The sequence below is a fragment of the Pogoniulus pusillus genome, chromosome 24 (genome assembly GCF_015220805.1).
Source record: "Pogoniulus pusillus isolate bPogPus1 chromosome 24, bPogPus1.pri, whole genome shotgun sequence".
Taxonomy (NCBI): Eukaryota; Metazoa; Chordata; class Aves; order Piciformes; family Lybiidae; genus Pogoniulus; species Pogoniulus pusillus.
In genome coordinates this window covers 17412916-17428611 of record NC_087287.1, presented here as the reverse complement: position 1 = coordinate 17428611, position 15696 = coordinate 17412916, and the positions used below count along the sequence as shown (strand labels likewise).

The 15696-nt window shown below is 37.1% G+C and overlaps 1 protein-coding gene across 2 annotated transcripts in view; it reads left to right on the top strand.

Moving 5' to 3' along the window:
• The window catches only part of ELP4 (elongator acetyltransferase complex subunit 4), a 132628-nt gene that overhangs the window by 7763 nt on the left and 109169 nt on the right, over positions 1-15696 (top strand). For both annotated transcript variants that reach the window (XM_064163828.1, XM_064163829.1), the window contains exon 3: positions 6707-6828. In XM_064163828.1, coding sequence (XP_064019898.1) covers positions 6707-6828 — 122 coding nt within the window. The remainder of the gene's footprint in view (positions 1-6706; positions 6829-15696) is intronic.

Sequence of the window (15696 nt, the reverse complement as noted above, 5' to 3'; positions counted from 1 at the left end):
TTCTCTCAGGTGGCCAGCACCAGAACGAGAGGACACAGCCTCAGGCTGTGCCAGGGGAAATTTAGGCTTGAGGTGAGGAGAAAGTTCTTCCCTGAGAGAGTCATTGGACACTGGAATGGGCTGCCCAGGGAGGTGGTGGAGTCGCTGTCCCTGGAGCTGTTCAAGGCAGGACTGGACGTGGCACTTGGTGCCATGGTCTAGCCTTGAGCTCTGTGGTAAAGGGCTGGACTTGATGATCTGTGAGGTCTCTTCCAACCCTGATGATACTGTGATACTGAACACTCAGTGATGGATTTTAATTTGCTTATCCCCCACACTGGTTGTTTATTTCTGATCCAATATTAAACTTAGCTTCACAGAAACAGGAAAGAGAATGTGAAACCTTTTTTTTTTTTCACCAAATAAGACTTATCATATATTACTTTGAAACACATAATTATATACAAAAGGTCTTGAAGTAAGAACTATATTTATTCATGACTCATTAGTCTAAAATTTCTTAGAGGTGTTTTTTTTTTAAGTTGGTGCAGGTAGAACTGTATCTGCATTGTTAGAATATCCTGTCAGTACACAAAAGAAAAAAATCTGTCATGAGATTAGTCTAGGCAAGCTTAATATTATACAGGATTGAAGCTGTCAGTGATAAACCTCCTAGGAAGATCTTTCTGCGTTGTACTCCAAGTGTTACAAAAAGGTTAAATTCTTCCCCCTTCCTTCGACATTCTCTAAGGCAAGAATAAATTGCATTACTTGTAGCTTAGTTCTCTTTGCAAATTAAATGCTCGTCTTCATTATTTGACACATTATCTTGGTTAATTTAACCAAATAATAGTAGATTCAGGGTGTTAAAATATTTATTTTAACTATTGTCTTCTGAAGATACAGTAATAGCACAGGTTACTTGATAAGACTGTAAAATGTTGCTTCAAATGTAAATGCACCATTTTTTTAAGCCAAATTTGTAATGCAGTGTGTCATGATCTTCAGCTGAACTTAATTCTATAATATGTTCTTTTGACAGTGTTTTATTTACAAGAGAATTAGAGAGTAGTCTCTCTGGTAATCTCATGCAAGATCCTAGCTACTAGAGGAACTTGAAACTTCCTAGAGTTTGTTCATACAGCAAAGATCTCTTGGGTTGTAACTAGTACTTCAATTTCAGAAGGTCTTACTGTACTGGCTTTAGAAGAAGTGACAAAACAAGCATTCTGACTCTGCATGAGAGGAAATTTAAACAATATCACACCAGGCTGTTTAATAAGAATGTGAGACCTCTTGTGTCTTGATGCATCTTAAAATGTTCCAGAAGAATCTTTTCTAGAACATTATTTTCTAGAGGAATCTCCCTTTCAAAACAAACAATAGGATAGCTCCTTTTCCCCCTCCTGTTACAAAGTACTTCAATCCGTTGTATGTGTGTTTTGCCAGCCTCAGGAAGAGTTTCCAGGAGGATGTCATTCTGGTTTTTTAAATATAAGTCTTTATATAACACATTCTGCATAGTGCATTACAGGACACTCAGGTCTGTCTTGTGAGAACCTTTTCATGTGTACATTTAAGATGCTTTAGTTTTGACAAGGTCATTGATGGCTAAATGTTTTAAAGTTTATCAGTGGGAGGGTTTTGGTTGGTAGCTAAGGTCAATTATTAAAAGTTAAAGTTGTCTGGTTAAAAGCAGGTCTATACTTGTGCATTCTAAGCCTTGAAGCCATTTCAGCTACTTTAATTAGCTACTATTATTTTTGCTAGACATGCAATTTAACCTGACTGGTAAGAGCGCTCTTCACTTGTCAATATAATTGAATTTATCATCTCTTTAAAGTTGAAAAAGATAATCTTCAGAGAGGTACAAAACAGTGATTTGCTAAATATAATTTTACAAAATACAAGTTACCAGAATTTACCTTCCTGAAGTGTGGCCAAATGCCAAATATTGTAACTCATATGTTTGACAACTCTGTTTTGGCATGTGCTAATTAAATGCAAGTGACACAAAGTATACAGCCTCAAGCTTAGTAAATGTGGACATTAGTAAAGTATCTTCTGAGTGGAATTTTAGATTATTAAAATAATCGTATCTTATAACCTGCAGCAATCCAGAGAGATGTTTCATAGCTACAGAAAGACACACCTTAGGTCACAGTACCATACCATAGGACTATCTGGTGAAAAAAAATGATCAATACTGATAGGCTGTGACAGGCTTTTGGCAGCTTTAGGGCAGCCTGTCTAAGCTTTGTATAGAGGGGGAAAAAAAAAATCTCTTCTTACCTTATGTTGTGCAGTCTTATTTTTTCCTTTTATTGTTGTCATCATTTTAAGCAATTGCACTCTAAGTTATCTCTGTAATTATTCAAAGACCTTTATGGCATTTAATATACTGATGTTTAAAAGTCAGCTGTTCTAAATGTGATTTTTGCATATATGTTACCTTAAAGTGGATTTTGTTGCTGCCTTTTCCTCTTCAATTTGTAGTGCTTATTCTCCATCCCCCTCTTGGAACATGAATAGCTACGTGCAGAGAGAGAAGTTATTGCTTAGAGATTGTGTTTTTTTCTTAAGGCCACAAGTTTACATATCAATTTCTAGAATTAGATTTTTTTCCCTTAATTTTATATCAATTATGTATTTATAGTCCGCTCTTTGTTTTCTGTACCCTAGCTAAACTCCAGTGCCTGGAAATATTGCATCTTATTCTGCAACACACTGAGTAGTAGCTGCAGACAGTGCAAACACAGAGGTGTTGGTAGTGTCTCTTACATGTTCTGTATCCTCGACAGTGTAGTGCTAAAAAGAGCCATAAATAGGAATTGGTCTTTTATCCTTCGTTTTCAACATGGTTGTATGTTGGAATTCATTGCACTGATACTGGCAATACTGGGGTTTTGTCTTCATGACTAGTTTAGCCATGAAAGCATGCTGCTGTAGTAAGAGACCAATGGCTAACGATCACCAGAAACTATTTTATTTGTGTCCTTATCTGTAGGATCAGAAGAGGTTTTGTCCTGGAGACAATATGCATAACTTCTAGGTAAATAATTTCTTTTCCTTGTATAGTTTTACGCTTCACTAGTTACTCACCTGCTACTTAGCTGTTGAACGCTCTTTGTTCAGAAAGAATCAGTGAAAGCTGTGGACTGTTGTGTGACTTGCAGTGGCTGGACCCAGAAAAGAGTCTGCAGCTGCAAGAGTCTTATTTGTTTATGTGCTTTATTAGCAAGAAGTAAAGTTCACAATGAAGGCTGCCGATGGGACACCTCTTTAATATGGAGGATAAGAATAAAGATTTTGGCCAGGTCTGTCTTAAGTATTTGGCTGACTAAAATGCACATAAGTGCTTGTTCCTACACATACAGAACAGAGGTAGTTCTTTTGGATCTGAATGTGTTTTGGAAATAAAAGATAACAATTGTGAATTTATCCTAGCTGTCAAAATAGTAAGCCCAAGTGTTATCAGGAAACAAATACACTTCCAAATATTTCATTCAGTTTTTCTATGAATGTAATCAGTGAGCTGCTGAAGTACCTGTGCTAAATGGTTTGTTTGTTTATTTACAAGAAGAAAGCTGTACTCCTGTGGTTTTCAATAGTAACGTAGCAATTGAAGGCAGGGTACAATGGATGCTATCAGAAAAGCCCCATATGTGTGCACTTTAGATCTTTTGAATACCACAAAAGTTTAGTGACCTAGAAATGAATCAATAAAAAGCCATCCTCTATCTGACAAATTGAAGAACTGAGGGATTCTTACAGATGCATTGGCTTTAACAATTCAAGATACACTGTTTGTAAAGGCTTTCTGAGACACATTTAATCCTTAGAGTACTGTAGCAGAGTATGAGGTGGTTTATGTTTAGATCACTCTCCAATAGTTCATTCCCTATTTTTACTATAAGTTTACCATTATGAAAATCAGTGTAAGAAGATGTTTGGCACAAAATTGAGCATGTTGTTTACATTCTAAGGACTAATATCAAAAATGATGATCCAGAAAGTGTTGCATACACATATACAAACTATAAAATACTTGGACTAAATGAAATATTGGTATATACTTTATTAAATGTCTGTTAAGTCCTGTCTATATATGATACAAATCAATGATGGTGATAGAGAGCTTTAACCTATAGATAAAAATTAAGAAATTGGTATTTATTTGATTCACCTAGGATGATGTAAATGTTACAGATGAGGATGCTTCCAGAGCACCCAACTAGTGTTGCTTTCCTTCTTTTGTTCAAAGGGAGGGAGGTCTAACAAGATTGTCTCTTTGCACTGACATCTGCTGCAGTGATGTGATTATGTGGGAGGCTGGTGTCTTCTTTCAGGTAGCTCAGACAATGTAAAAAAAAAATTAATGAATAAGTAGCTACCATGCTGTCACTTTGATATTTAGAGGGCTTTGGTTCTTAAATTGAGAATTTCTTAGATGGAGATTAAGACACGGAAGTCAATATACTGTGAATATTATGCTAGCAGCTGTATTTCTGTAAACAACCAAAGCATAAATGAGAGCCAACATTGAGGGGACAGGAGCTGTGTGTGTTCCCAGGAGGAGAACAGAACAGGAACAATTACTTTTCTTGGGTGTATTTTCCTTGTTGACGAAGTTTGAGATCTGAGCAGGCTTCAGTGACTGTATTCTTACAAAACAACTTCTTCAAAACTTTAAATAGTTCTGTTTTCTTACTTCTGCAGTAGTTATGCTTCAGTTGTATCTGAAGTCTTGTCTCTATCTTCATCCCATACATGATCTACATCCTCAGTCACAGCACAATGTATGAAGCTGAGCTACTGTTCTTCAGCATCACTCTTGATGGCTTTTAAAGCATGTGACAGTAACCTCAGTAAATGATTGAACTGCAAGCTCCAAACTTTCAAGGAAATTGCAGCTTGTAATTCTGTAATGCTTTTGGAAATCATTCCTGTTGAAATTTTAATAAGGAACCCAGCACTGTCAAGAGTAAGCTCTTTTTTTCAGTTCTGTGCTTTTCACAATGCCAATCTTGTCATGTTTTTACTAGACTGTTACTTTTTAAAAGATAAATGTCTTACTGGAAGTACATTAGGAAGCTAATGTGGCTTACTACACAGGTTACAACAGCATCAATGGTAATTTACATTAATACAGCCTGAGTTCTTAAAACCCTCACTCTACAATAACCTGTATGTATAAGTGGGTAGTACAAGTAGCAACAGTGGTGTAATTATTCTGTTCCCTTTGTCTTATTTGGATATTCTGTTTGATGTAATTCCTTCTCTTAGCAACCGTGTTGTGAAGCATTTTTGTCTGTTTTGACATGTTGCTTTAGGGTCACTTCTAGTTGATTTCTTGGGTTTTATGAGAAGCAAACTTTTAAGTAAGTATTTCTCCTTAACAAAGTAGGTAATCTTGATGTTATATCTTTGGGGATTGTTCTGAAGAAGAAATGTTAAATATATACATCTTACCTTAAGGGAAAAGGAAAAAAAAGGAAAGTATCCAAATGCTACAATTAAAAATTGCATACACACACACACTGCACCCCAAAAAAGGCAGGAATTTCATTCTGTTTTGCCTAATACCCATGTAGGATGGGGAATACCTCTGGGAGAACTTCTGCAGTGGATGTGAAAACTTGTGGGTTTAATTTCTTTCTCTTGTTAATCTAAGCACTGAAAGTGCCTGGTATTAGGAATCATAGAATCAACCAGGTTGGAAGAGACCTCCAAGATCAGCCAGTCCAACCTATCCCCCAGCCCTATCCTGTCAACTAGACCATGGCACCAAGTGCCTCATCCAGGCTTTTCTTGAACACCTCCAGGCATGGTGACTCCACCACCTCCCTGGGCAACCCATTCCAATGGCAAATCACTCTGTCTGAGAAGAGAGTGAGGAATATGGCAATCCAACACTAGCGTTCTGTGATTTGTTTCTTACATTTCCCCATTGCTATTAATGTGCTTTCTCCATTTTGTGTATACATCCCTTTTCTTTCTTTCTTCCCACTCCACTTCGTTGGTTCTTTTAGCTCTTGTGCTCCAAAACATACCATTCTGGTACATATCCAAGTTACTTTATTTTGTTTTTCCTTCTTTAGTATTTTTTACAAGTTAGATATGAATGACAACTTCCTTATTTTCAGCTTTTGTTAGTAGTTTTGTTTTCTTGGGGTGTTTTTACTATTTTCCTACGTGATTTATAATAGGGAGGAAATTGCTTCCAAGTCACACAAAGAATAGATTGAGTCTGTAGGTTCTGTATAAAGAAATTCTATCTCTCCATATTTTTCTGCCACAACATCTCTGCATTTTGTCGTCCATCAGCCAGATTAATGAATAAAGTGAAACCTTACATTGTTACTTTTACTTTTCTCCCTAGCTAAATATTTGATATGGCTTTCAAAATAAATGTCAGAAATACATTATTCCAAAAGGCATGATCTAAAATTTTCCAGGACAATTAATCACATAGTTAGAATTTTTTTTTTTTTTTTGCTAGCACTGTTCCTGATCCCATCCATATCTTAGAATCAAATACATGATTGAGAACTGTTTCTCTGGTCTGATGAATTAGAAATACAATAATATCAAACACTATTTTTAAGTCTTTGGGATTGTATTTTTCCTGTTATACATTATATGCTGTAGGAGGTGTGCCAATGTTGTGGAAATGCAGGCAGGAGATTTGTCTGAGAAAAAAATCCAACCATTTTTGTTTTCACAGAGGAAGATAAATACAGCCTTTACTCCAATTTGTTGTTCAAGTATTTTCTCGCAGAGGGAGTTGTCTGTGGACATGACTTGTTTGTTGCTTCTGCTAAAGAGCATCCTGACAACATCTTAAAGGTAAAGAATTCGATAGCTTTTGACAAGTAGAGCTCTAATCTCTTGATTAATTTAAATTCCTTTTAATTGCATAGTTGAAAATTATTAATCTTGCTCGTTCGTAAGAATGGGAAGTGGAAGAATAATTGCACTAGCCAGATTTGGGAGTTAAAGTTAGAATGATAGAATGGATTCGGGTGGAAGTGACCTCTAAAGATCATCTAGTTCAACTCCCCTGCAAACAGCAGGGACATCCTCCACTAGATCAGGTTCCCAGAGCCTTGTCAATGCTGGCCTTGAAGCTGATCAAGAGAGATTGTTATAGCTGTCCTTGTTGTGCCAGTTTGTGGTTGGTTAGTTCAGTGTGACTTACTGAGCTCTGTTGACTAGTTTGGACTAAGTTTTCCTTCTGACTTTTCAGAGGTTGACATGAGGCAGTAATTGTGCATTCCTCTGTTGGAAGTCTATAGCAGAGTTACTATGAGAGCCTAAGTAAATGGCCAATATTACTACAGGAAATATGAGAAAAACCTTATTTTTACTTCCTCTGTTTACATATCCAACAACAGTCTTGCCTGTGCCTTTCTACTCTTACCTTGACTATTCAACACTTCCTTTACTTAACAGCAAAGGCATGGCAGAGTTGATTCTCTGTGCTGCTGTCCTGAAATTGCTTCAGAGTAGTAACCTTGTAATGTGGTAGGCATCAATCTAGAAAATTTCCTTTCATGCTTGGAAAGATTCCACACTTCTGGAAATGGCAGTGTGTGTTACCTAAAAAATATTATTGCCTCACCTGGAAATAGTCAATCTAAAACTGGAATTGGCTACAGTTTGGTCTACCAATCACAGAAGTAGAGGAGTTTTCCCTGTGACTCCTTCACTTGACTTAGAAGAGAGGACCTTCAGGTGCTCGTCTGTCATAAAAATGAGCTGTTTGGGATGTGGTTATCTCCACCAAGTCTGGATTTTAATGTAATATATCTGACTGAAGAATATTGCATTTTGATTTATAAGATCAGTAATTAGTTTATTTTCAGTATTTGATTAGACTGTGCTCTTTACTGGGAAGGCAACACAGGTATGGTGCATATCAGCCTGAATTATACATTTTATGCTTGGGTTTTATGAAATTCAAGTATGAATTCAGTACATCCTATAGCTGGTGTTCTAACTAACTGGTGTTTTACACAAAGCTGGTTCATTAACTGCATTATGTCCATAACTCTGTGGTCAGTCTGTTTAAACATTCATTTCTCTGCTGAAATGCTATAATTGTCCTATTCCAATTTTATGATGTGATTGGAAGTTTCTTGAACCTATAACCAAGACAAATATTGCTGGTAGTAGGAAGGGGAGAAGACATTCTTATAGACCATAATTATCTTGAAATTGTGTATAACTAAAAGACAAGCAGAGGATAAAAAGCCCTGATCAGCTGCCTAAGTTATACTATATTACCACCCACCAATTTATCCATCATCCTTTGAAAACATATTCATGCCTTTTGTAGTCAAAGCTCCTTCAGGAAATTGGCATTAAGACATAATGCTAAAAAATTATACACCTATGGTAAAACCTACAGAACTATATGCATGCTGGTTTTTAGAATGGATTTTAAATATTTGAGAGCATTTCTGTTCAATCTATAACATTCAACAGAAGGCAACATTTTTTACACTTAAGGGCATAAATACTGGGAATAGTATTTAATACAGGAAATAGCATGCCTTATTGCTGTGATTGATTGTAAAGTAAAACTGATTGCATTGGTAAATGGAAAACCAATAATAAAGTGTCTGAAGGAAAAATCATATTTTAACATTCCATTTTCAGTACCATACTTTAATAGGTTTAGACCACAAACTGTTTGTTATGTGCTCCAGCTTAAAAACAAAGAGAAGCTAATAAAATGGGTAAGTTTTTTCTTGTATCAATTTCCTTCAAGGCAATGTGTTTAATGGCTATGTTTTTCTTTTTATGCTTCAGCACTCCAAAGTTAATGCCAGCTATTTTTGAAGTTCCACGTAGTGTGTGTGTGTTTGAGAATGGAACATAAAATTTTCAGTATATGATTATTACAGTGGAAATCTTAAACGTTGCTCTGCTTGTTGTAAAAAAAGTGTTCTGCACTTTGGCCGCCACAACCCCAAGCAGCGCTACAGGCAGGGGACTGAGTGGCTGGAAAGCAGCCAGGAGGAAAGGGACCTGGGGGTACTGGTGGATAGTAGCTGAAGATGAGCCAGCAGTGTGCCCAGGTAGCCAAGAGAGCCGGTGGCATCCTGGCCTGTATCAGGAGCAGTGTGGCCAGTAGGACAAGGGAGGTTATTCTGCCCCTGTACTCAGCACTGGTCAGGCCACACCTTGAGTGCTGTGTCCAGTTCTGGGCTCCTGAATTCAAGAGAGATGCTGAGGTGCTGGAAGGTGTCCAGAGAAGGGCAACAAAGCTGGTGAGGGGCCTGGAACACAAATCCTATGAGGAGAGGCTGAGGGAGCTGGGCCTGTTTAGCCTGGAGAAGAGGAGGCTCAGGGGGGAGCTCATTGCTGTCTACAACTACCTGAAGGGAAGTTGTAGCCAGGTGGGGGGTGGCCTCTTCTCCCAGGCAACTGGCAATAGAACAAGGGGGCACAGTCTCAAGTTGTGCCAGGGTAAGTATAGGCTGGATGTTAGGAGGAAGTTCTTCACAGAGAGGGTGACTGGCATTGGAATGGGCTGCCCAGGGAGGTGGTGGAGTCACCATCCCTGGAGGTGTTCAAGAAAAGCCTGGATGAGGCACTTGGTGCCATGGTCTGGTTGACTGGATGGGGCTAGGTGCTAGGTTGGACTGGCTGATCTTGGAGGTCTCTTCCAACCTGGTTGATTCTATGAAAACAGCAAGCAAAGGGGATGAGTATTTCCTTGAACATCACTGTATCTAAAATTAGAAGAGGCTTGCATCTATTCCAAGTTAGGCTAGGTACCAAACTTCTGGAAACCGTAACAATACAGAAACCATATAACACCTTGGTTCTTCATTCCCATTCTCCTTGTCACTGCCAAAGTATGGGTTTAGTCTTTAAAAAGAAGGAAAAAAAAAAAAAAAAAAAAAAACCAACACAGAACTGTATTCATGGTGGCTGCATTTCTGCATTTCTCACTTTTCCTACTTTGTACCTGACACTAAAATTCCAGAACTGCGTAGACTGCCTATGGAAGAATTTCTTTGTGTTTACTAATTATTTCACCTGGACTTTGGCAAGGATAGAACTGATTATCATACATTTTCATAAGGAATAAAAAATTATTTTGGCAGTTATAAGCTCATCTTGACAATAAAGACTGCTCTCTATTATGTTGCTTTTATTGTGGAGCCTGTGCAAGGTTTATCTCAACATGGCTTACTGGTCATAGATGCTGGCAAACAGAAACCAGCATTTCCTGCAGCACAGCAGTTTCCCTGTAAGACCCTGACCAATCCTACACAATGACTATTCCAACTAAAACCTGGAAGTCTGAGGTGGGAGGTCCAGAAATGCTTTCTAGAGCTGCATGTGTTCATTTCCTATGAAGAGCTGAGTGTTGTGTGCATTTACTGCATTTCTATGGAATTTCTGTTTTCAAGCTAGAATTTCATTAAAGATTGTTTTTGGACTCTGTTGAGATTGTATTTTGAATGCTCTTTTAAGAGAGGATAAAGAGCACATCCTTCAAGAAAAACATGCTTTGGCATAATGTGTGAGCCAGCTGCCTATGGTGGGGATGCTTTTCCTACCCTTACAATAGAGGATAGTCATCAGAGAAGGAAGCACATTCCTCAGAATTCTACCCCCAGCCAACTCCTTTCAGACTTCACATACTAAGGCATGAAGCAGTATTTACTTTGTACATCTACTGTCAGTGTACTTCCAAGCTTGAAAATGAGCAATCTGCAAACAGTTTGCTCTCTGGAGAACTACAGAAGATTCTCTTTAGTAAAGCCCTTAGTGTGACCCTGTATCAGCTACATAGCTTCGCTGTGTTTGTGGGATGTAACCCTGACCTTAAGCCAGAAAGAACCATGCTCGTGGTGTAGGGAAAGGGAAAAATGCAGCAGCACTTGGTAAGAAAATGCAGATAAATATAATGGTTTGTTTAAAAAGCAATAGGGACAAGATCAATAAAACCTTCAGGAACAATTGTTTGGGTTTTTTTTTTAATTCTTGCCAAGCTGAGATATTCTCTAAAAAGAGAAGAGCAAAAGTATATATTAAATGTTTTGCTTTAGTGCATCAAAAAGCCACCTCCAGCAAGCTGGTTTTACTGGCTGGACCTAAAGAGCATAAAGTGCACACTTGGTCTTTCCCACTGAAAAGATGAATGCAGAAAGAATTTACCAAAACCTACTTTTGTTAGTTCAAGGGTTATTTGTAAAACCCAACAACAATAACCAACCTCTTGAGCGTCAGCGCTGTGTATGCAAACAACGTCTTGAAAGAGAGCATAGCTGTCTGTGTGGACTTCTTTATTCCAGCAAAGCAGATTCAACAATGATACCTGCCATTTCCCCCCCCCCCCAGATAGGACTTTAAAACATTTTTTTTGTCCAAAGGAAGAATACAAACCTGGGAGAGATGATCAGGCCGGTGACCAGGGCATTCCAAGCATCCATTTTCAAAGAGCACTATGCTAACTCCTTGTCTCTAGGCCATCTGGTGTTGTGAAAGAAGCTGTGTATGAATGCAAGAGGTGCTTTTTCTGTCATCTGACATTTTTAGATGCTACATAAAGAAATTAAAAGCATAACAACTCGAAAAGTAAAAATATGTATGGAAGCAGGGCTACGTTCCTTTTGTCCCATTATTCCCAGTTGTATTTTCAAAATACATGCACTTGTTGCAGTGATTCAGCTGCTGTGTGCTATTAAATGTTATCATCACAGCAATCCAATTACAGTTACAGCAGCAGTGAACTTTCCTACCACCTATTATCTCTTTTTCCAAAGTAAAGATAGCCTCCTGACACAAAGACTAGGGTTGAACCTAACCCTGGCAGCTGGCTCAGAGTTTGAAAGCTCCTTTTTAAGATTCTAATTTCTTTATTATATAGCTTTTGCTTCTCTGTTTACTTTTCTTGCTTACATGTTGGGTAAATGGAACATCTATTTTGCATTTCTCTCTATTAAAATGCAAATGTTTTAATTATATTGTGATATGTCCTACATTACAAAACTCAGTTATAAACTTGACAGAGAAGTTGCCTTGGTGTGAAAGAGGATGCTGGAAAAAAAATATAATTGCTTCTTTTTAAAAAGAATGAAATGCTTTTAAGCAGTACCCATGCTGGGAATTCTCTAAAGTGTAAAGCTTAGTCTTTGTCAAAAGTTCAAACCAATCTAATAAAAAGGTTTTCCAGAACCAGAGAAAATAACTGTTTGGCTCAAATCTTAGCTTTCCTATCTACCAATCATTGCCTGTTTATTTAGGATATTTTGTCATCTTAGTTATAAATGTTTTTAAATACAGGTCTTGCTTAGCCTGTTAAATGTAATAGCTTAAAACCCACAAATATTTAGGCTCTAGTGTTTTCAAGTAACTATCTTAGAAATCTGATTTGGTGACTTTGTCGAGTCTGTTTGGTCAGTTAATGAACTATTGCTTACAGTGCTCATCCTTAAAGGATTATTAAATTTGTGTCAGCTTGTGTAGTCTACACTGCAGCAGTGTTTACAGAATTTTGGACAAAGGCACCCTTATTTTTTTTCACTTTCTTCACATTATTTACTACATCATCTTTTTTTTTTTCTTAATCATTCCCCCCCCCCCCCATATTTATCTTTGACATACTTAAGCATTCAGAAACTGATCAAAAAGAAGATGAAACTTTGAAAATGTAAACTAATCTTCTGGTGTGCATTCCTGGGTTTCACTGTTGTGAAATGGAGCCATGGTACAAAGAAGTTATAGTAAAGAGCTTTATGATTTGACTACAGAGTTTATTTCTGTCTATGTAAAGTAGAGAATGCATTTTCATTTGTTAAAATCTACCCCTTAGAGAACTTTCAATTAACTTTTCCCCCCATAAAACAGAAGAATATTACTTCCCTTTACTCTTCATACAATTCTTATTTATCCTGAGTTGGCATGCATTTGATCCTTTGGAATGTCAAATTAAAATTTTCATAGAGCAGCCCTACCTGGAGATGGAAATCAATTGTTTCACAAGCACCCCTGAAAGAAGAAAAAAATCTGTATCCAGTCATTTGTGTTCTTTAATAATAGATCTGGTCTCATAAGTGTTTACAATCCAAGTAGAATCCTCCCCTCCTTTTGGGAGTAGGGCCCTTTAAATTGATATTTATATAATACATTCTTGTAAAGAAAATATTTACCCTTCCTGACTTACCATCTGGTGTCCTTTAAATAATAAAATTGACATAATGAAAAAGAGCCTTAAATTCATGTGAATTTTAACTGTTTAAATATCATTGCACTTAGAGATCAAAAGTGGATTGTCCTCCTTTTAACATTTTTTGATTTCCCACTTCTTTAATCATTGCTGTGATGATATTGCATTGCAAAATAGTTGAGTAAAACCATGTGAACAGCATATATAGATACATAAATAGATAATGTAAATTCTTAAGTACTATTAATTATTCAGTTATTGAAACCCATAAGGATCAAAGGATTTTCTATAAGAGGGATTTCACATACAGCTTGGATTATGTTGCTAAATAATAGCACAGTAGTGCTTCTTTAGCATTGTAAAATAGCTTAGAGAGGAGTATGATGCCTATAGTTGGTGTAATGCATTGGTAATTAAGAGGGTGTGAGGTTAAGCTTCATTAACTGCTGTGGGATTGTATCTCGGATTTTATTATCCCCTAGAGAACATAAGAAGTGAGAGAGGTCAAACTGTTAGAATCTGATTTTGCTTCTTGCATCTGCCAAAACAAGGCAGGCAAAGTAATGTGGCAGCAAACACAGAAGGACCTGGACTGCTAGCAGATAGGGCTGTACACTTTTATTACTAAGGTGAAAGATTTCACAGTTAAATTATTTCATGTCTGCAGTAAAGCCTTTGTAAGATCGGTTTGTAGAAAACAAAGTGCTTTTAATTGTGTTGTCATTACTTATTAACACTTTAGAAAACTACTTTTTCCCAAACTTACACTTTAAAACACAGCAACAAGCTTCCTTCTTTCCCTTCCTGACACATCTCACTCTAGATAGAGCTGAAACACCCCAACCAAACCACACTTAGTAACTTTGACACTTGTCTGCCTTTTTGTGTATTCATGCTGAATAGCAGAGACTTGTATTTTAGTTGACCCCAAGAAATGCTGTATGTTTTCATCCTTTTCTTACTATTATTTTATTTTAACTACTGTATTGCTACATGCTTTGGTTTTGTGGTTTTTTTTTCCCTATACCTTATGAGAGATTTGTCTTTTCTTAGCCTGGGAGAATGTAACAGCTCTCAGGAGCTGACACGCTGATGCCACAAAATTGTCATTCTCAAAGCTTTTCAGTGTTGGAGCTGAGATATTTTTAAGCAGAAATAGGTTAAATAGACATATTATGGGCTGATAAATCAACTCTCCTTTTCTTAGTCTTCTATTTAAATAACACTATTATTTCTGAATTCTGGGTGAAATTTTGGAAGTGATTGTTAACCATTTTAACAATCTCCTATGCTTCTGAAATTCTGATTTTGATTCTACAACTATACATTTATTTAATCCTCAACAGGCTCACAATCCCAAAAGTTCTGATAAATGCAGCAAAACGTAAGTGCTTCTTATATATGATAGAGAAGTACAGTTCTCAAACAGAAATGATTTTGTGAGACTGATGGAAACTAATCTTTTTGTTTCTGATTTTGTAATGACTCTGAGAGAAAGGGAGTTGTGTTAAACCCCTGCTCTTGAGTGTCTCACACACAGATATTTTGAGAAAAAGCCCAAGATTAGCTACCCTTGGATATTGCTCATAGAGGCCATGCCCTCTGCTGCTCTTCATATGTGTTCTGCTGCATGGTTTTCAGGTAGCTTTTGTGTAACTGTGCCAGAAGAAGCCTCTATTCTGTGAATAGTTTTTCAGCTGGTCTGCTTCACACTTTCCATAAGTATTTCAGTTTTCTTTCTGTTTTTAAGAACAGCTTGAAAACTGATGAATGTTCTGTAGTTCTTGAAAAGTAATGCAACCTTTCATGGCACTGAAGAGCTGTGAAGTTTATGTATCTAAACAGCCGGCCTATATGTTGAGAGTATACCTGTGTTGTGACAACTGGAGACTTCTCGCTTAGGTGCTCTGTGTCACTCACACATGGTCAGATTTGAAAAGAGCTGTTCTGTTGAAACAAATAATAGCATTTACTTTGCAGTGGCAGAGAGGACACAGCCTTTTAACCCAGGTCTGGTTAGCATGAAGATAAAAAGAAAACTTTTGGATGAGTTTTCTTTTCAATATTTCCAGTATTACACACAAAACAGGTTTCTATAACTCTTTTCTGTATCTCTAGTTCTCCCCAGTTCCAATCCTACTAACCAGTTTTAAGCTCTCTAGCTTTCCAAACGTGCTCATACAAAGTTGTATTTTTTACATCATGGAATGAAATCCTTGAATCAACAAGAAAAACAGCATTAGCAATGACCTACGTATTCCATTTAGCCTTTTAGCAGGCCAGTGAAGGTGTGCATGTTGGCTTCTAGTTAATGTTAAACCTTCAAACAGCAACTGCATGTCCTGCTGCTCTTTCACATACACCTCAGTGTAAAGGGGAGGGAAGTTAGGGCAAACAAAAGCTGGGATAATAGTAATAAAGCTAGGATACAATCTAGAGAAACAATCTTCATTAATTAATTAATCTTTATCTAAAATATATTCAAGTTGTAGATATACTCAGAGAATGAATAGAGTTGGAATTTG